The sequence below is a fragment of the Schistocerca gregaria genome, chromosome 3 (assembly GCF_023897955.1).
Source record: "Schistocerca gregaria isolate iqSchGreg1 chromosome 3, iqSchGreg1.2, whole genome shotgun sequence".
NCBI lineage: Eukaryota > Metazoa > Arthropoda > Insecta > Orthoptera > Acrididae > Schistocerca > Schistocerca gregaria.
Genome location: NC_064922.1, coordinates 137,026,792 through 137,048,584, shown reverse-complemented (window position 1 = coordinate 137,048,584; position 21,793 = coordinate 137,026,792). Strand labels below are relative to the sequence as shown.

The 21,793-nt window shown below is 48.5% G+C and overlaps 1 protein-coding gene across 2 annotated transcripts in view; it reads left to right on the top strand.

Moving 5' to 3' along the window:
• Positions 1-21,793, top strand: part of LOC126353829 (diphosphoinositol polyphosphate phosphohydrolase 2) — a 140,364-nt gene that overhangs the window by 65,348 nt on the left and 53,223 nt on the right. For both annotated transcript variants that reach the window (XM_050002961.1, XM_050002960.1), the window contains exon 3: positions 970-1,125. In XM_050002961.1, the coding sequence (XP_049858918.1) occupies positions 970-1,125 (156 nt within the window). The remainder of the gene's footprint in view (positions 1-969; positions 1,126-21,793) is intronic.

Genomic DNA, 21,793 nt, shown 5'->3' with positions numbered 1-21,793 from the left:
GAATCTCAGGAATCCAATACAGCAAATTGTAAGGGAAATTCGGCAAAATAGCGTTAAATGCGGAGCACAATCTTAAGTGAAAGCTGCTGAACTTAATCTGAAGAGGAACAAATGGATAAGACGTGAGTACCGACCGTGTCCTGGTGCATAAATTGGCTCTCGGCGTTTCACCCTCTTGTGGCTGTAGACGTCTTGAACCAGCTGTGGAGGACGAGGTCAAAGGTGGTGGTGTAATGAAGTACCATAATCACATTTAAGTCATCTTCACGTCTACCCGCCCCCAAACGGGAAAGGAATAAAACGTTTAAAAAACCATGGGTCGAGAGATAGAGAAATGTCTCAATTTGTAAATTGGTAAGTCCAGGGCCACAGTATTCTGGCCATTCGCTTCCACTTGACAGTAGGGTGTATGGAGAGTTAAAGATTTTCACGGATGTGTGTGTTTAAATTACTTGTACATTTTGCGGCGCCTTCTTTGCAAATGTGTAATGATTTCAGTATGTTTGATGTTATTTGTTTCGTTGTTTAGATGGTAGTGGCCTGTATTCCTAGAGAAGCAGTGGAGCGGGGTTGGCGCTGACTCGATGCTGTAGTTGTCCTTCACGGGACTTACAGTGCTGTACTTTAATGTGTGTACGAAACTGCAGTAATAAGTGTGTGGAATTTATTTGTAGTGAGTTTGAACGCTGGCCCGGCCACCGCCGTCAAGCGACGCGTTGTCCGGGACGCTCGACGGCGGAGTCGGGCGAGCGCCTGTAGTGTCGTGCAGGGCTCCCCGAGCAGCGGCAGGGCGGGGGCGGCGCGACGACGGCGTGCTGCCCGCCCGCCCTGCGCGCTGCCCCTGCCGGCTGCTCGGGGAACCCCCCGTGATTAGACGCGGAGACGTCACTGTTGTTGTTGTGGGCGCGTGGACGCAGGCGCAGGTGAGGGGCGCGCGGCTGACTGGTGCGTGTGCTGGGTGCCTGGCAGGTGCTACTGGTGACGTCGTCGCGCCGGCCCGACCACTGGATCATCCCCGGCGGCGGCGTCGAGCCCGACGAGGAGCCCAGCGTGACGGCCATCCGCGAGGTGCGCGAGGAGGCGGGCGTCTGCGGCAAGCTGGGCCGCTGCCTCGGCGTCTTCGAGGTAAGCCGCTGCATCTGCTGCTTCACCTGTACCCATCCGCCTGCTAGCTGAGTGGTAACGTACTTGCCTCCCATGCACCGGGCCCGGACGTGTTCTCCACTTTCCACTTGCGGACTGGATTTAGTGTTGGTCTCATCATTTCATCATCACTGGCACGCAAGTCGCCCAATGTGGCGTCGGCTGAAAGGAAGGCTTTCACTCGGCAGCCGAACTTCCCCAGATGGGGCCTCCCGGCCAAAAATGCCACTTGACCATTTTTTTTATCTTCCCTCCCTGTACCCCAAATGTTGGGAATAGAATCCAATGCATCTAGAGCAGTGGTCATTACACTGCGGCCTGTGAGGTCACCTGCTGTCACACTCTTAGTACTCGTGCAGACCGCAGTTCTCAGCCGTATTTTATAACAGCATCTGTCTAGAGACAAGTAGCCTATTCAGAACTGTCGACTAATATTAAGCCCTTGTTAGGAGTACAGTTTTCCTGCTCAGTGATAGAACAAAAATACCTAGTGACAGTAATAAAAGGGGCATCTGAAAAGTGGGGTGAATGGTTTTAGAAAATAAAGGAATTGAGAGTTACAAACAAAATACCTTCACTGACCTTCAGTGTTCGCAGCTCGTGGTCTATTGGCTAGTGTTGCTGCATCTGTATCACGGCCTCCAGGTTTGATTCTTGGCAGGGTTGGGGATTTTCTGTGCCTAGGAACTGGGTGTTTGTGCTGTCTTCATCATTTCATCATCATTCGTGACAGTGGCTAGATTGGACTGTGTAAAAATTGGGACTTTTTGTGGACACTGACGATAGTGCAGTTGAGCGCCCTGCAAACCAAAAATCATAAAATTGGCCTCCAGAGCAGACGCCATTAGCTACAACACACATCTGGCATAGATTACAGAGCTGTCAGGAAACGCATCTCGTGGACTTGCTCGATGCACCGCGGTCATGTGTTGTCGGATATGTGCAGTGTATGTGTGCTCAACTTTCTCTCTCAACAAATTGTGACTGTCATCAATTGCTTTATTTTCTAGATATGGCGCCAGCAGACTTTTTGTTCCTCCACCTTAAATTACCCCTGAAAGGCTTGAGCTCCACTGACATGGCACGTGGTCACGGTATTCAGAGCAACTCCACAAGAAGTTTTCCAACAGCTTTACGGCCAATGTCAGATCAGTTGCTATAGTATAGACATGGAAGTGATACGAATTTGTGAATATGCATTACAGACAATCACCTTCGAATACGGTAACTATTTGCAACAATGAATATGAAATGGTATGTTGTAATACCACACAGTGACCAGAAGAAATACATTCAAAATGTTAATAAATCTTTGTGATTGTGTCCCATATTGGATAATGCATGTAAGAATTACAATTACTGTTAAATAAATCACTTGCTCAGAAAGTCAATACAGCAACACTTCATCTGGTTGTTAGTGTCAGTGTTGTGGTCGCTAAGGGTGGTAGCAGTCTGACTCGGGGAACAGGCGAGACAGTTTTCCAAATGGTGCCTGCTTCTAAAGGTCAGCAGTTCTGGACTGGCATGCAAGATAGCAAACCTCACTATAGGTACTACAACAGGGACTCAGAACATATCACTTTATGTAGATTACAAATTAATAAGATAAATATGTACGTGGCCTGAAGTGTCGCCCCAGAAGGTCACTGTTGGCTCTTCTGCAAGAACATTGGCGACCACTGATCTAGAGTTTATCGTATAATAATAGCAAATATTGAGAAATATGTACATTTTACAATTACACATTTAAGGATTTAGGTACAAGGCTAATATGTTCAAATTCTTAAAGTTAATAATTGAATAATACTAAAAGGATGTTTAAACTACAAAATTATGGCTGTTAATTAAAATATACATTCAGTCAGAGTTCAACATCTGCTGAATGAAAACAGTTAACAACGGAAGCAGCAGCATTAGTTAAATCACTGGATGGCTATTTGTACTTTGTCAGAGGGCAGTCTCTGACAGTATGCTGAACGGTTTGTTCTTGGGGGATGACAGAGGCTGGAGAGTCCCTGAGACCCCACTTGCACATCAGAGCATTCCACCTGGTGTGACAGGTTGTTATCCTATTCGACTGTGTCCACTGACTTCTCTTGAGATCAAATCCTGGTACCCTGGCAGATAGATCTTGAACACCTTGATGTTTTATTGTTGCAGCATTCAGTAACATGCAGTACTCTTCTTTTATGTCAAACTTTGTGTTGTTTTATCCATTATGCCACATTGGAGTGCGTGATGTCAAGCGGTCTGTAGGAGGGTCATTTAAGACTGAAAGAACTGGAAGGTCTTGGAGCTAGTCGGGGTGTTGGAGCTTCCTCGGTTCTCGATTGGTTGCTCCTTGGCGTTGCAGTTAAGGTGGTGGATTGTTACTGATGGTCCGCAGTCAAGGGATGGGTGTGCATTTTAGTGTACCTGTAATAATTGCTATTGATTCATTCAGATAGGTGCTAGTTTCCTTGTGTGAACACACTTCCAAACTGAGCACAGTATTCAGTTGCTGGGTATACTGCCAGAGCTGCAGTCAGTAGAGTGAAAGCATCAGCACCTCAGGTTGTGCCTGCTAGTTGCTTTATGATGATCTTTAGAGTATTCAGTTTTTGGCTGGTGTTTGCCAGGTGTTATTATGTTAACAACCAACTGAGTATGACAACAAACAAGTATTTAGGCTGGAAATTGTGTCTAATCATCTGTTGACAGAAATTCACATTGAGCCGTTGTTTTGTGATTCTGTTGTTTAAGTGGACTGTGCAGACTTCTGTCATGGCAGCATTTGGTTGGAGTCTCCATGCTTTGTAATATGTGTTGAGATTTTCTCCAAGTCTGTAGACAATATATTTTCTCCTTCATAAAGTGTGCTGGTTTCTATGGCTATGACAATGTTATTGGTGTAGCAAAACATTTTGCTAGTAGTGTTTGGCATGCCACTGGTTTACAGCAAGGGTGCTAAGAGATCCTTGGGAAGACAATTTTTTATGGTAAATGACTTAGTCTGCTGAGGCAGGATGGTGAAAAGTCTACACAGATAGCTGTACTAGATTAAAAATTTCTCATGGCTATTCAAGACAACAGTGCTAGAAAACTGATGTAGTCAACAAGACATTGGTAAATATCTGTTTTTATCATTTTGTGAAAGCTCCTTTGTATCTAGGATTGCCACAAATTCGAGAAATCAGGGGATGTCTGAGGATTTCAAATGTGTCAGGGAAATTGGGGAAAAATCTGGTTTTTGACCCAACGGATGAAGTGGTATCTTTATGGAGAGGCCACACACCATTACTGGCTTGGTGCAGATGTAAGTCCTGAAAATGTGAAAATAACTTGCTATTACTTCAAAATTACAGTGAATAACATGTTCAGAAATACAGATGTCCTTTCATTTTTTGTCAATTTACCTGTTTACTTACCCTTAAGCTCTCAAAATTCGGCAAGGAAACATGCTGAAACTGGTTGGAAATCAGGGAGTTGTCAGGGAATTTCATTTCAGGAAGCTTGTGGCAACCCTGTTGTGGCAGGCCACTCGCGGTGTGCGCAATCCCTTCCCCCAGTCTGTCGGAAGGGGCAGATACGGGCTGGCACTCTTCAGTTCTCTTCATTTCTCTTCATTCTTCAAATCCTTTAAATTGTTTGATACATGGTCACACAGTAAAATACTTTATAACTTTAAGTAACTAAAGTATTAGAATTCCATGCAAAGTTCACAGATGTCTTAATCAAAAATTAAAATTTACCCTAATGACAATGTTGATTTTCACGGTTTCTTTGATAATTCAAAAAGTAATAAACCGTTTGCAATCAACCAAATTGGATTTTATAGGTTTAGTAAGTAGGTAGAACATTCAGTAGCACATCAAGCCACACCATATGCAAATTGTTTTATAATAGTTTCTTAACCACTTTTTGTACTATTTCTGCATTCATTGCAAATTAATAACTTACTTTTCAGTCTGCAGCAGAAATTCTAGTGATGTAGACCATAATAAGGAGAGTATCCTCTGAAAATTAGGATTCATGTGTTAGACAAGGAGTCACTGAGAAACACTTTGTAAATATGCAGACTGAGAAAATTACCTTTGGATGAAATTACAATGAAATCAAAACCGTTTTAGCTGCTTACAGTTGTTGATAAATATCAACGGGGGTAGGTGAAAATGTGTGCCCCGACTGGGACTCGAACCCGGGATCTCCTGCTTGCGTGGCAGATGCTCTGTCTGGCTGAACCAGTGAGGACACAGAGGATAGGAGGACTGCAGGGACTTCTCTGGCACACTCCCTGTGATACCCGCATTTCCGACTTACTGTCCACACACTACATTGCAGTGTCTGTGCCCACTGTACTCATGACTCTTGGCAGTCAGTCTGCCAAACCCCCGTAAGAGTTTGAGCAATGTGAGTGCATTCGCACTGAAGATGATCATTGGTCTCTTCTATATAAAGATGGTGTCTGTTCTTTCCGTCTTGTCCAAAAGAAGATACCATCTTCATAATTACCTTCGAGGTTTTAACCGTGCTTTAATGTATCATAGTATGACTTCTGTGAACTGAAACTGCCCATGTGAAGACAGCAGTCCTTACTCTTCTTCCTTCTTAACTTAAATCTGTTGTTTCAGCCACCTTTTTGCATTCCTTGCCTCCCTGGTGTATCATTCTGCTCCATTAAAAACATCTATGACCGTCTAGATAACTTTTATTTGCCATCCTGTCAATTAAAAGTAATAAAAAGTGACTCTACTGTTCTTCCAAAAAAAGTTGGTCTTTGGCTATATTTTCCAAATTTTTAAACAGAATGACTCGTTAATATTTCTAATGAATTCACCCCACGCACATTTTCATTTCTCCAGAAATTAAATCGCTTGTGCACTGCTTGCTATACATTTTCTAGAAATGAAATAGATTCTCTTCTTCTTCTTCTTCCTTTCTTTTCCATCAAATTACTGGATGTGTGGTTACAGTTGCTAGAGTTTTCCTGTAAGTTCTGTTTCCGTGAAAGCATGCCTTTTTCGTCCTATAAGAAGAGTCTTCACATTCAAGCAACTAGTAGTTCTGAGGCAAACAACTGAAGTATTGAGCTATGCCCGGGAAGTATGAGAAATTTGTAGTGCCGTTCTGAGATACTCAACAATGAGGAATACATGTCAAAGTAAAACAGTCCAAAAACAAACAAGGTGTGGAATACTGATACGTCGCACTCGCACCATCGTATACATTCTTCAAAAACTCTACAACCAACAAAGATTGTTTTAATTTCCTGTCGTGTGTAAAGTTAAAGCAACGAAAATTTTTTTGGAAACCGCATTTTCAAGTCGAGTTAACAGTTTAGTGCCAGGACATCAGCTTTACTAAGCGCTTAAAACGGTCATCCGCCGCCGTTTCATACAGTTACTAACTGAACTTGAAAATTTAAATAATAAAATAATTTACTGATTGTAAGGTGTAGTCCTTCGTTAAATTTAGCATAATAAGACAAGTAAGAAAGTGAGTGTCTAGCAGCAAAACTCAAGCCGCGCAAGTTAGCCAGAGTATATTCATCCAGTATTTGCAAATGAGAGCACTTAGCAACATCCAACAAATTTCACACACAATTCAAACATTAACACACACACAAATAATGAAAGGAAATGGTTATTGCTAGCTCCATTTTCGCACTTCGCGCAGTAAAACGTAGATCTTGGGCATGATGATCTAATTACTTCTTCACTACTCTATTTGCAATACATTATGCAGACAGTATCTACGTAGAGAGCTTGATTAGAAACTGTCTGCAGGGTAGGGTGTGCTGAGAAATAATTGTTAAGGAAAAAACTCGATACGTTTGAGTTAATTGTGCTATTAGAGCTGATTAGCATTGAAAGGAGCTTCACCGTCGCGTGCGCAAATTCAAGTGAACTGACAGGTATAACTAGCCTCAGTTATGATAGCGCACGAGACTGCCCAGTCTTTGGCTCCGGTTCGGTCCTTGCTACCATTCAATGCGCAGTTGATACATAGCTCTCATACTGGATCTTAGCAGACAAAATTATACTTTTGGCGAGACAGTCTCAGGCGGGCCGTTTGAATTAGCGCGCGCAGTGGCCTGATTGGCGATGTCCAATGTCGGTGTTGACGGGTCCAGGCGAGGCGTAAATCTTCGTGTCGTGCAGTCATTAAGGGTACACGAATGGACCTTCAGCTCCGAAAGTTCGTATCGATGATGTTTCGTTGAATTGTTCTCATGCTGACACTTGTTGATGGCCCAGCATTGAAATCTGCAGCAATTTGCGTAAGGGTTGCAGTTCTATCACGTTGAATGATTCTCTTCGGTCGTCGTAGGTCCCGTTCGTGTAGAAGCTTTTTCTGGCCGCAGCGATGTACATTGTGTATTTCAGAGTGTTAGCCACTTACTTCGAATTAGGGTGTATACAGGGTGGTCTGTAATGACAATAGCTTCGATTTATCGATTGTACCAAAACAAGCAGAATATCATCGATTTATCGAGGTTCAGCATAGCAAGAATCGGCTGCACTAGAGCGCAAAATGGTTTTTCCAGTATCTGGACAAAACACAAATAACATAAATCCATAGTACTAGGGTTGAATGAAAAGTAATGTCTCCACCTTCGTTAATTGGGTTTGGATGGCAATATTTTAATAAAGCAAACGCAGACATAATCCGTACAGTGTGATTTGAATTGCCAATATTCACTTTTCCACATAGTCACGAACCAGTTGGCAGAAATGTATCCAACAATGACAAAGTTTTCTGAAGCCGTCACGGAAAAAGTGGACACTGTTTCCGCAACCACAGTTTCACAGTTCTCTTAACGTCTTCATCAGAAACATAATGATATCCATGCAGATCGTCTTTCAGTATCTGGAACAAGTGGAAGTCAGACGGTGCTGACTAAATCTGGACTGTATGGAGGATGCTGTACGGTGGTGAGATTGTTTCCGAAGTTCTACATTGGTGGCACATGAAGTGTGTGGTTTGGCATTGTCATGCTGCAGGAAAACATTTCCCTTTTCCTTTCGGACCCTTGTTGGCCGTCGTTTCAGAGTTCGCACCGTTGTGATGTAACGCACTGAATTTATTGTTGTTCCACGATGAAGGAAATTAACATGTATAACACCATCTGCGTCCCAGATCACTGTGGCCATGGTTTTTAAAGTTGAGGGCTGCGTCTTGAATTTCTTTTTCTGGGGCGAGTCTTTGTGTCGATGCTTCATAGGCTGACGTTTCGTCTCCAGGTCGTAATGGTGTACCCACGTCTCCTGTTACAATTGAATGGAGAAAGGCGTCACCTTCATCTCGTAACGCGAGAGGAGTTCTTAGCAAATTTAAAGTCTGTGCGCTTTCATTTCGGGAGTCAGCATCAGAGGTACTCACCGTGCAGAGATCTTCCGATAGCCAAGCAAAGCAATAATGTGACTCACACATTCTTGTGAAATGCTTGTGCTTGCAGTTTCTCTGAGTGATACGACGATCGTCCTGAACCAGTCTGTCAACATTTTGCTTTTGAAACTCCGTGGTTGCTGTCACAGGACGGCCAGCTCTTGTAATGTAAAATAGTGCACTTCACAAAATAAAAAAAAAACCCATAATATCCTGTGAACATTATATCGGCGAGTAACAGCTGGAATCTGTAAACTCGTACAAATACCTGGAAGTAACACTTAGTAGGGATCTGAAACAGAATGACAATGTAGGCTCAGTCACGGATAAAGCAGGTGGCAGCCTTCAGTTTATTGGTAGAATATTAGGGAAGCGAAATTGATCCACAAAGGAGATTGCTTAAAAATCATTTGTATGACCCATCCCAGATTATTGCCCAATTGTGTGGGACCCATACCAAATAGGACTAGTAGGGGATATTGAATGTATACAGAGGAGGACAAGAACAAATGGCCAGAGGTTTGTTTGAACTATGAGAGTGCCACAGGGATGCTGAAAGAATTGAACCAGCTGACTGTCGAAGATAGACGGAAACTATCCCATAAAGTCTCCTACCAAAGTTTCAAGAACTGGCTTTAAGTGATGACTCTAGGAATACACTAACAACCCCCTACATAATGCTGGCATAGGGATTGATTACAGTACACATAGAGGCATTTAAACGATCATTCTTCCCACAATCCACACATGAATGGAACAGGAAAAAACCCTAATAACTGGTGCACTGGGATGTACTCTCTGTCACGCACTATATAGTGATTCAGAGAGTGTAGAGATAGATAAGTTTTTAATTCAGTTTTATACACAGTATATATGCACTTGAGTGCTAAAAGGAATTCGTGAAACTTCGGTTACGAGATAAATAAGTCTACTCTAAAGGCCGTAAATTCAACTAAATACCTAGGAATTAAATTACGAACAACTTAAATTGGAAGGAACACACGGAAAATGTTCTGGGGAAGGCTAACCAAAGACTGTGTTTTATTGGCAGGACACTTAGAAAATGTGACGGATCTACTAAGGAGACTGTCTACACTACGCTTGTCCGTCCACTTTTAGAATACTGCTCCGCGGTGTGAGCTACTTACCAGATAGGATTGACGGAATACATCGAAAAAGTTCAAAGAAGGGCAGCACGCTTTGTATTATCGCGCAATAGGGGAGAGAGTGTCATCGAAATGATAAAAGATTTGGGATGGACATCATTAAAACAAAGGAGTTTTTCGTTGCGGCGGAATCTTCTCACGAAATTCCAATCACCGGCTTTCTCCCCCGAATGCGAAAATATTTTGTTGACGTCGACATGGATAGGGAGAAACGATCACCACTATAAAATAAGGGAAATCAGAGCTCGTACGGAAAGATATAGATGTTCGTTCTTTCCGCGGTCGGAATAATAGAGAATTGTGAAGGTGGTTCGATGAACCCTCTGATTTGCAGAGTATCGATGTAGATGTGAAAGCTGCTGAGACAGAAAAAACTGTAAAAATTGCGTAACCCCAGAAGCAAATAATTTTACGTTAAGTTTTTAAGTCTCTTTAATTGATATCCTTCGTGGGCCGTAATCAACAGCAGGATGGCAGGTGCCAAGGCCGGGTGCTCTGGAGTAAGACAAAAAGAATCGCTGGTGACGAAAATGTGCCTACTCACCGTGTCCACACTTAAAAAGACAATTCCGTCTTAGATACCACTGTGATGAAATGATACGCAACGTTTCACGCGTACGTTGAGAAGTTGGCAAGGAGGTGTGTGTGCTGACGTAGCCTCCCTGTTCAACTGACTACCATCCTGTGCCAGCTTCTCCTAACCGTCAGTCTTTAACATACTCTGCTGGATAAAGGCCGCTTTCAGATTTCCCCACCTATAGGCATGTGTTCTGGCATATTTCTTGACATCATCTAGCCATGCTCCATTCGGTCGTAATCTAGGTTTGCTCGTCTATTCTGAAGCCCCACTGAGAAATTAAGTGGCCCATCTAGTGTCTATTCACTCGATCCGCCCTGGTCTCTCTCTCTCTCTCTCTCTCTCTCTCTCTCTCTCTCTCTCTCTCTCTCTCACACACACACAATTTCATTTTGATGTAACGTGCCAAAGAACACTAGTTTTAATAGCTTTCTGGCGCAGTGATACTGATCAGCAGTCGCAGTATATACCACATGAGTCGACACTGCGCAAGAACCACAGTCGTATATATGGTAAAATTTTTTGAAGTTTCCCAAAACAATTGTTTTTGACAAAATGGTTCAAATGGCTCTGAGCACTATGCGACTTCACTTCTGAGGTCATCAGTCGCCTACAACTTAGAACTAATGAAACCTAAGTAACCTAAGGAAACCACACACATACATGCCCGAGGCAGGATTCGAACCTGCGACCGTAGCGGTCGCTCGGCTCCAGACTGTAGCGCCTAGAACTGCATGGCCACTACGGCAGGCTGTTTTTGACAAATATTCTCTTTATTCAATCTTGGGCGAGTGGGCAATGTCGGCCTTAAAGTAAGTTTTCAATCGCGTCGACACCTACTCCCCTTGGAAACTGTTTGTAAGGCCGAAAGTGGCCAATCATGCGAGATGTAATAGAGTATTTTTCAATAACAGCTGATGTGGAAACTTCAAAAAAGTCTTAAAATGAGGAACTCCGGATATAAAGAGTGTCTGCCATTATTCAGGGGGAGAAGTTCGAAGGTGGATTGTATTGGGAACCAGAAGCAATTTTAGTCGTTAGAAGTGTATGTACGATTCAGCTGCTAATTATGCTTCTGCAGCCTATAATGGCGTGAAAGTTCCTTCTGTGTTTATTGCAGCGTCAATTTTACGGTGATCTTTACTTGAAACGTTGTAGGCTGTACGAAACACTGATAATAGTTTGAAAACATTATGCATGTGAAAAGACGCGTTGCGTTCTCCAGTTAGCACCGAATCATATAGCGCGTTTGCTACCGGCAATACTATATGAATGACAAGAAAATTAAAATATGTGCGAAAGCTCCATTTCTTCGGAGCTGAAGTGTACCTAAATTTCACGCGACGACACGACAATCGTGGCACGCTTCTTTTTCTGGGACGAAGAACTGTGGTGGTGGCGCAGAGTCCATCAAGCGTGGACACGTAGGTAGCTATTGACCTGCCACTCCGCGGACGTCACGTTTGCAACCACAAAGGGATGTCCGTGGGCGTTTCGAAAAGCCGCCTTACAAAGGGTGCGCGCTGCTGAGTCGCGCTGCTGAGTCGCGCAGGGTTATCTGCCTACAGAAAATGTTCCCGCGAGTGCAGAGTTTGAAATTTGGTGGAAAGGCTCGCAGACACAAATGGTTATTTTCGCAGTTGGTACCTTCAGATAAAACGACAGACCTGCTGCAGTTTTATCTCGAAAGAACGTTACGGTAAACAAAATTCACGGTACCCGACAGGGTAAACTAATTGCGTTGTACATGTAGTATCGTCAGGAAGGAAAAAGATAAGCACATTCCGGCGCACACGAAGATTGCGATTAATTTTGATTATAATAGAGCGTTTTGAGGCGCTCCCTCTTCTGGAGGCTACTGTGCAAAATTCCTGTAGCAAGTATTGTTCCCATAGTTTAACCTGCTACTTAGCATTGAAGGACGAAACTTCCGCTTCTTCTGAAGTGGTGGGTCTCGAAAGCCTTCAACAACTCTCCTCTTAGTGACCTTGACTGATACATTTTCATTCTAAACGACAAGAAATACCTCCGCAAGAAGCGCTTTGTATCAGACACCACCTTAACGAGGCAGACATTAACGAAGCCCACGTGAGTAACCGCATCCAGCGACATCCTCTTCGTTGACGAAGAGTGGCTGACAAATGGAACGTACGTGATGAATTGCATCTGCTTATTATGTAAAATTACTTCGTGCATAACAATTCAACAACATCAACTAAAGTAACTTCAGATCTTTTCGGGCTGTTGGGCTAAATACTATCTAATACTAATGTAGGGAGAAGAAATTAACATTTCTTAAACGTGGTAGCAGCAACCTTTGAGGACTACGTAAATTTTAGCTCCGGGAACTCTGTATATAACGTGTAAGAAAGGTATCATAACGTAACACAATTGGAACAATCTCTTTAAACTACAAACTCGTTCTAGGGTGTAAGACTACCTGTGTCAGACTTGAAGGTAATCGACGGTGCACGCTCTAGTTCAAGGGATCTATTGGCACTCGATTGCATACCTGACAAGCAGCGCTGGAGAGACACAATGCCGGCTTCTGTAGGCTAAGGTTTATTAAAAGAATCCGCGGGCTGTGTAGTCCACGCATAAAGGGGGTAGTTTTAAAAAAAATGTTGCTGCTGCCAGTTTGCACTTTACATCCTATTTAGTTTGACTAAACTGTTATTCTGCTGACGAAAATAAAAATAAAAAAAACTGTTGGCAGTCCCTGTCTATTACCCTCAACATCACTCGGTTTAATTCGACGACTTACTAGCAACTTTGTTTTACATCTGTTGATATTCATCTATCCATTACGAGAAACTGCTCTCATTGAGCGTCTGAAAAAAATTACAATGCAGTTGGTAAGCAGCAAATTTTTTATTTCTTCTCCATTAACTTAATTCCCTCTGTGCTCATACTTACTGCTTGCTCAATGTACAGATTGAAGAATCTGAGGGACAGGGAATAATAGTGTCTCACGGCCGTCTTGACAATTGCTTCCCATTCATGTCCTCACTCTTAAATTGGTCTGGTTTCTGAAAAAGTTTCAAATAACTTTTCGTTCCCTTTTCTTGCCCCCTGCTACCTATGTAATTCCAAAGAACAGTCAACATTATCGAAAGCTTACCCTAACTAAGTCTTCAAAAGCAGTTTTTCAACATATCTCGTAAAATAAGTTGTTGGGCTGTATGTTTCTCCAAAACACAAACGGATTTTCCATGAGGTCAGCGTCTACCAGTTTTTCCAGTCTTCTGTTAACAGTTCGTATAGTATTTTGAAACCATAACTTTATCACATATCCCTTTCCATCTTCGTCTACTTGAAGTTCTTTGCCATTGTATGGCCCCTTCATTTTCCTGTGACCTTCTAGCTCTACGGGGTGTTGGTTGAGGAACAGTCAATATTCAGCGATATGATGGGAATGATAATTAGAAGCAAAAAAGACTAGTAAGCATAGGGTCTAAAATGTTCACACTTTCAAGAGCAATGAGCACTTGTACATCTCCACGACTTTTCTACTGAACAAGTGCTCATAGCTCTTAAAATATGCGTTTTGGACCCTGCACTTCTATACTTTTTTCTTCTAATGAGCGTTCCTGCCGTATCCCTGAATATTGACAATTCTTCCTGGGACACACTGTAAAACAGCTTCCGGTAAAACGAAGGCCCTTACCGTTCCAGTAGGTTAGTTTTCTCACTAACGAAGTTTCAGATCACCAGATACGTTTGGAACAGTACTCTCAAATATAGCGAAGTACTGATGTTTCGAATAGAGTTAAAATGGATGGAAGAAACTAAACCAATGTATTACATGAAATGTTGCAGCTTCTGTGGAGACACTGAGACTCTGGGACCATGAAATAATGCATACATGCACATAATCTCAAAGCTACTTTAAGCTGCATGACGGAGGGTAGCTGGTGCAACTGCTAGTCCTGTCCGCAGCCCGTGGTATTGTGGCTAGCGTTGCTGCCTCTGGATCACGGTGTCCCGTTTTCTATTCCCGGCCGAGTTGGGTTGAAATGGCTCTGAGCACTATGGGACTTAACTTTTAAGGTCATCAGTTCCCTAGAACTTAGAACTACTTAAACCTAACCAACCTAAAGACATCACACACATCCATGCCGGAGGCAGGATTCGAACCTGCGACAGTAGCGTTCGCGCTGTTCCAGACCGTAGCGCCTAGAACCACTCGGGCACCAGGCTGAAGGCTGGATTGGGGATTCTCCCTCCCTGTCTCCCTCCGTCTGTCTCCCTCCGTCTGTCTCCCTCCGTCTGTCTCCCTCCGTCTGTCTCCCTCCGTCTGTCTCCCTCCCTCCGTCTGTCTCCCTCCCTCCGTCTGTCTCCCTCCCTCCCTCCGTCTGTCTCCCTCCCTCCCTCCGTCTGTCTCCCTCCCTCCCTCCGTCTGTCTCCCTCCCTCCCTCCGTCTGTCTCCCTCCCTCCCTCCGTCTGTCTCCCTCCCTCCCTCCGTCTGTCTCCCTCCCTCCCTCCGTCTGTCTCCCTCCCTCCCTCCGTCTGTCTCCCTCCCTCCCTCCGTCTGTCTCCCTCCCTCCCTCCGTCTGTCTCCCTCCCTCCCTCCGTCTGTCTCCCTCCCTCCCTCCGTCTGTCTCCCTCCCTCCCTCCGTCTGTCTCCCTCCCTCCCTCTGTCTCCCTCCCTCCCTCCCTCCGTCTGTCTCCCTCCCTCCCTCCCTCCGTCTGTCTCCCTCCCTCCCTCCCTCCGTCTGTCTCCCTCCCTCCCTCCCTCCGTCTGTCTCCCTCCCTCCCTCCCTCCGTCTGTCTCCCTCCCTCCCTCCCTCCGTCTGTCTCCCTCCCTCCCTCCCTCCGTCTGTCTCCCTCCCTCCCTCCCTCCGTCTGTCTCCCTCCCTCCCTCCGTCTGTCTCCCTCCCTCCCTCCGTCTGTCTCCCTCCCTCCCTCCGTCTGTCTCCCTCCCTCCCTCCGTCTGTCTCCCTCCCTCCCTCCGTCTGTCTCCCTCCCTCCCTCCGTCTGTCTCCCTCCCTCCCTCCGTCTGTCTCCCTCCCTCCCTCCGTCTGTCTCCCTCCCTCCCTCCGTCTGTCTCCCTCCCTCCCTCCGTCTGTCTCCCTCCCTCCCTCCGTCTGTCTCCCTCCCTCCCTCCGTCTGTCTCCCTCCCTCCCTCCCTCCCTCCGTCTGTCTCCCTCCCTCCCTCCCTCCCTCCGTCTGTCTCCCTCCCTCCGTCTGTCTCCCTCCCTCCGTCTGTCTCCCTCCCTCCCTCCCTCCCTCCGTCTGTCTCCCTCCCTCCCTCCCTCCCTCCGTCTGTCTCCCTCCCTCCCTCCCTCCCTCCGTCTGTCTCCCTCCCTCCCTCCCTCCCTCCGTCTGTCTCCCTCCCTCCCTCCCTCCGTCTGTCTCCCTCCCTCCCTCCCTCCCTCCGTCTGTCTCCCTCCCTCCCTCCCTCCCTCCGTCTGTCTCCCTCCCTCCCTCCCTCCCTCCCTCCGTCTGTCTCCCTCCCTCCCTCCCTCCCTCCGTCTGTCTCCCTCCCTCCCTCCCTCCCTCCGTCTGTCTCCCTCCCTCCCTCCCTCCCTCCGTCTGTCTCCCTCCCTCCCTCCCTCCCTCCCTCCCTCCCTCCCTGTCTCCCTCCCTCCCTCCCTCCCTCCCTCCCTCCGTCTGTCTCCCTCCCTCCCTCCCTCCCTCCCTCCCTCCGTCTCCCTCCCTCCCTCCCTCCCTCCGTCTGTCTCCCTCCCTCCCTCCCTCCCTCCGTCTGTCTCCCTCCCTCCCTCCCTCCCTCCCTCCCTCCGTCTGTCTCCCTCCCTCCCTCCCTCCCTCCCTCCCTCCGTCTGTCTCCCTCCCTCCCTCCCTCCCTCCCTCCGTCTGTCTCCCTCCCTCCCTCCCTCCCTCCGTCTGTCTCCCTCCCTCCCTCCCTCCCTCCCTCCCTCCCTCCGTCTGTCTCCCTCCCTCCCTCCCTCCCTCCCTCCCTCCGTCTGTCTCCCTCCCTCCCTCCCTCCCTCCCTCCCTCCGTCTGTCTCCCTCCCTCCCTCCCTCCCTCCGTCTGTCTCCCTCCCTCCCTCCCTCCCTCCCTCCGTCTGTCTCCCTCCCTCCCTCCCTCCCTCCCTCCCTCCGTCTGTCTCCCTCCCTCCCTCCCTCCCTCCCTCCGTCTGTCTCCCTCCCTCCCTCCCTCCCTCCCTCCCTCCGTCTGTCTCCCTCCCTCCCTCCCTCCCTCCCTCCGTCTGTCTCCCTCCCTCCCTCCCTCCCTCCCTCCGTCTGTCTCCCTCCCTCCCTCCCTCCCTCCCTCCGTCTGTCTCCCTCCCTCCCTCCCTCCCTCCCTCCCTCCGTCTGTCTCCCTCCCTCCCTCCCTCCCTCCCTCCGTCTGTCTCCCTCCCTCCCTCCCTCCCTCCCTCCGTCTGTCTCCCTCCCTCCCTCCCTCCCTCTGTCTCCCTCCCTCCCTCCCTCCCTCCCTCCGTCTGTCTCCCTCCCTCCCTCCCTCCCTCCCTCCGTCTGTCTCCCTCCCTCCCTCCCTCCCTCCCTCCGTCTGTCTCCCTCCCTCCCTCCCTCCCTCCGTCTGTCTCCCTCCCTCCCTCCCTCCCTCCGTCTGTCTCCCTCCCTCCCTCCCTCCGTCTGTCTCCCTCCCTCCCTCCCTCCGTCTGTCTCCCTCCCTCCCTCCCTCCGTCTGTCTCCCTCCCTCCCTCCCTCCGTCTGTCTCCCTCCCTCCCTCCCTCCGTCTGTCTCCCTCCCTCCCTCCCTCCGTCTGTCTCCCTCCCTCCCTCCCTCCGTCTGTCTCCCTCCCTCCCTCCCTCCGTCTGTCTCCCTCCCTCCCTCCCTCCGTCTGTCTCCCTCCCTCCCTCCCTCCGTCTGTCTCCCTCCCTCCCTCCGTCTGTCTCCCTCCCTCCCTCCGTCTGTCTCCCTCCCTCCCTCCGTCTGTCTCCCTCCCTCCCTCCGTCTGTCTCCCTCCCTCCCTCCGTCTGTCTCCCTCCCTCCGTCTGTCTCCCTCCCTCCCTCCGTCTGTCTCCCTCCCTCCCTCCGTCTGTCTCCCTCCCTCCCTCCGTCTGTCTCCCTCCCTCCCTCCGTCTGTCTCCCTCCCTCCCTCCGTCTGTCTCCCTCCCTCCCTCCGTCTGTCTCCCTCCCTCCCTCCGTCTGTCTCCCTCCCTCCCTCCGTCTGTCTCCCTCCCTCCCTCCGTCTGTCTCCCTCCCTCCCTCCGTCTGTCTCCCTCCCTCCCTCCGTCTGTCTCCCTCCCTCCCTCCGTCTGTCTCCCTCCCTCCCTCCGTCTGTCTCCCTCCCTCCCTCCGTCTGTCTCCCTCCCTCCCTCCGTCTGTCTCCCTCCCTCCCTCCGTCTGTCTCCCTCCCTCCCTCCGTCTGTCTCCCTCCCTCCCTCCGTCTGTCTCCCTCCCTCCCTCCGTCTGTCTCCCTCCCTCCCTCCGTCTGTCTCCCTCCCTCCCTCCGTCTGTCTCCCTCCCTCCCTCCGTCTGTCTCCCTCCCTCCCTCCGTCTGTCTCCCTCCCTCCCTCCGTCTGTCTCCCTCCCTCCCTCCGTCTGTCTCCCTCCCTCCCTCCGTCTGTCTCCCTCCCTCCCTCCGTCTGTCTCCCTCCCTCCCTCCGTCTGTCTCCCTCCCTCCCTCCGTCTGTCTCCCTCCCTCCCTCCGTCTGTCTCCCTCCCTCCCTCCGTCTGTCTCCCTCCCTCCCTCCGTCTGTCTCCCTCCCTCCCTCCGTCTGTCTCCCTCCCTCCCTCCGTCTGTCTCCCTCCCTCCCTCCGTCTGTCTCCCTCCCTCCCTCCGTCTGTCTCCCTCCCTCCCTCCGTCTGTCTCCCTCCCTCCGTCCGTCTGTCTCCCTCCCTCCGTCCGTCTGTCTCCCTCCCTCCGTCCGTCTGTCTCCCCCCCTCCCTCCCTCCGTCCGTCTGTCTCCCCCCCTCCCTCCCTCCGTCCGTCTGTCTCCCCCCCTCCCTCCCTCCGTCCGTCTGTCTCCCCCCCTCCCTCCCTCCGTCCGTCTGTCTCCCCCCCTCCCTCCCTCCGTCCGTCTGTCTCCCCCCTCCCTCCCTCCGTCCGTCTGTCTCCCCCCCCTCCCTCCCTCCGTCCGTCTGTCTCCCCCCCTCCCTCCCTCCGTCCGTCTGTCTCCCCCCCTCCCTCCCTCCGTCCGTCTGTCTCCCTCCCTCCCTCCCTCCGTCCGTCTGTCTCCCTCCCTCCCTCCCTCCGTCCGTCTGTCTCCCTCCCTCCCTCCCTCCGTCCGTCTGTCTCCCTCCCTCCCTCCCTCCGTCCGTCTGTCTCCCTCCCTCCGTCCGTCTGTCTCCCTCCCTCCGTCCGTCTGTCTCCCTCCCTCCGTCCGTCTGTCTCCCTCCCTCCCTCCCTCCGTCCGTCTGTCTCCCTCCCTCCCTCCCTCCGTCCGTCTGTCTCCCTCCCTCCCTCCCTCCGTCCGTCTGTCTCCCTCCCTCCCTCCCTCCGTCCGTCTGTCTCCCTCCCTCCGTCCGTCTGTCTCCCTCCCTCCCTCCCTCCGTCCGTCTGTCTCCCTCCCTCCCTCCCTCCGTCCGTCTGTCTCCCTCCCTCCCTCCCTCCGTCTGTCTCCCTCCCTCCCTCCGTCCGTCTGTCTCCCTCCCTCCCTCCGTCCGTCTGTCTCCCTCCCTCCCTCCGTCCGTCTGTCTCCCTCCCTCCCTCCGTCCGTCTCCCTCCCTCCGTCTGTCTCCCTCCCTCCGTCTGTCTCCCTCCCTCCGTCTGTCTCCCTCCCTCTCCCCGTCGTCAGAAAACTTATCATATTCGAACTTAGAATATGTTGAATTTTGCACCAGACCGATGTTAAGAATATTGTTCTTGAATTTTGAGGGTGGCAAGGAAGCTTGACACTTGAAGCACACATCATGCGTCTAATTATAACTATATAGACGATCACCTTATTGAGCTCACTAGTTCTGATCGACTTGACGATCTTAGGCAACGTTCGTATGACGTCATGATGGGTGGCCGGTTGCGCGATTACGAATAAACAGTTCATCTGTTCTTCCTGTTGTTGAGTTTGTGATGTCCGTCTTGCAATGAAACACATGTCTTAAGATGTGACTACGAATCACTAAGTAGAAGATATATCTCAAATTGTCTAAATTCAAAAAAACGGACGTTACAATGGCAGTAAGTAACTGCCTTGAACGCCTCCGTGGAATGAGCTCACGAAGGCTATGGTTGTTATTTTGTGTGAATTACCACTGGGCTGTGACCGTGTTTCCAGAATGCGCTAGGGGGTTTCGTAAAGATAAGAATCTGGGGTTATGTGTGTGTTTCCTGTGTGTAAGCTTGTGCTTCGTATTTTGTGTGATTTTGCTCTCTAAATGGGCGCTTAAGGGTTAATTCTGGGCGATTATGAGAGACTTCTGGTGTTCTTGACCTAAATTTTGAAAGAGAATATGCGGCGAAGTTTGTGTTTCGTAAAATTTTGTGGATTTATCCTGAATAAGTGCGTAGATGGCGAGTTGGTATAAAAGGTATCTTATATGTGAGAGGGGGATGTATCTGCGAGCGCCTGAGATGACACGGAAAACTTTGTTTTGGAGACTCTGTAGTCTTGTTAGTGCTGTGTCTAACGCCGTGGAGAACACTTCCGAGCCATGCAGGACGCCCGGAAGTATGAGCAGGCGCGATAGTAGTAATTTGAAGATCAGGGTACGTGACTTTTCTGGCATAAAATAAAATCGCCTGGCACTTTGTGCGGTTGATCTTGACCTTCCACAGATTACACCACAGTGCAATCTTGTCCAGGTGGTGTTAAAGATTGTGATGTATTTGGAAAAGTCTGAGAGGCCTTTCATAAATGGCAGTGTCGTCGGCATGGAGAGCAATCTCTTCGCAGATTTGCTTAGAAATGTCATTCGCGTATGTGGTATAAAGGACGGGACATAAAACCGAGCCTTGCGGGGCTCCTGTCGCAATCTGCCGTGTGTGGCTGGACTTGTCTCTTTTTTTTTTCCTTACGAAGAACTGTCGTCCAGTAAGGAAAGAGTCAGTGATCCAGATTGTGTATCCTGGGCACCCTATTTGATCTAGCTTGTAAATTAAGCCATAGTGTCAGACGAGGTCAAATGGCATCTGGAAGTCCAGGAACACTGCCCCCGTTTCCTCTCTCCTTGCGCTGGCCACACGAATGCGTTCAAAGCGGAGGGTTTGCTGGATAGTGGAATGCTCAGCGCGGAATCCAGACTGTTAGAACATGAAGATGTGGTTTTCAGTCAGGGACTGTCGATGGGGTAAAAGGATTATTAACTGTAGGATTTCAGTGAGGACAGTTAGTAGGGAAATGGGCCTGCCACATTCGTGAAGGAGTATGTGTTTGTCAGGTTTGCGAAGGGTGACGACCTTAGCAGGTTCCCACGCTGAGGGGTAGTACGTTAGGTTGAGGTAGGTGTTACAAACTCTTGATAAGTTCGTTGTGGCGGGAGGGGGAAGGTGGTCTAGGAGTAGGGTAGGGATTCGGTTGGGGCCTGGAGCCTTGTGGTTTCTCTGACGGTTAATGAGTTAGAGCTTACATGGATGTTCCGACGAATGTGATATTCGATGAGACAACTTATTTACGGTACTGTCAGGGGAAATAGCGAACGACGGAATATTCTGTGACAGGCAGAAATAATGCCACGGGCAGTTGTTGACTGTGGATGCAGCATTATGCAGACACGAAGAAATTAGTAATGGGGTCGGAGGAAATGGGCCATGTTACATATAAAAAGGTAAAATTTCATTGGCTGCTATTCCATTCGTGTTAGCTTTCATCGCGTAGTGAATGTCCGTCGTTGACGTATTCTGAAGAGACGGGAACTGTCTCACTTTCGCAGGCGTATCTCTAATGTTAGGAAAAACTGTAATAAACATTCACAGATGTCGGGACGAGCGCTACGATAAACATAGCGACAGACATGCACAATACGTGCTAGATGTTTCTTAAATAGTTCTCTTGCGGATGGTATTGCTAAGTTCTTGAGACGCAGTCTGGCCCAAGTAGACTAATAGAAAGAGAAAACAGAGAGAACCTGGTCTTCTGTCAAACTGATAAAGCTGGTGGTAGAATGGTGACCATTTCTGTATATTCATAGGTATTTCTTAGGTGACGTAGGAAATTTTCAAAACTTGTTTCCAGTTGCTTAGCACAGATTCTTAGAAAGGACCAGTTTCAGCTCTCTGGAACTCTTCCCTCGTGAGTTTGTTTCAGAGGGAGTTGATATGAAGATTCTTTATATTTTACCGCAGCTTTCGGATGCATTTTGTAGGAGCGGAAGTCTGCTTTCCATTCAGACTAAGTAGTGACTGCATAAACGGATAGTACTGCAACAACAGTCGATCCGTTTTAACTATGTACAGACGAAGAATCGAGCGATAGGCTGTCTGAATCTATACTATCATTATTAGACACACAGATGGAACCAGTAGCACTTATTTTTCCAGTAAATTCATGTCTTTATATGAGGTATTATCGGCGTGATTGACGGAGTTAAGATTTCCACCGCTTTCCGGGCAAGTCTGCCTCATATGCTTCAAGGAATGGTCTTAAGTTTACTCGGAATACCTGAGGTAGCGTGAAAAGTCAGTCGTCGAAATATTGTGAGCAAAACGGAATCTTAAGCTCTAGAAACC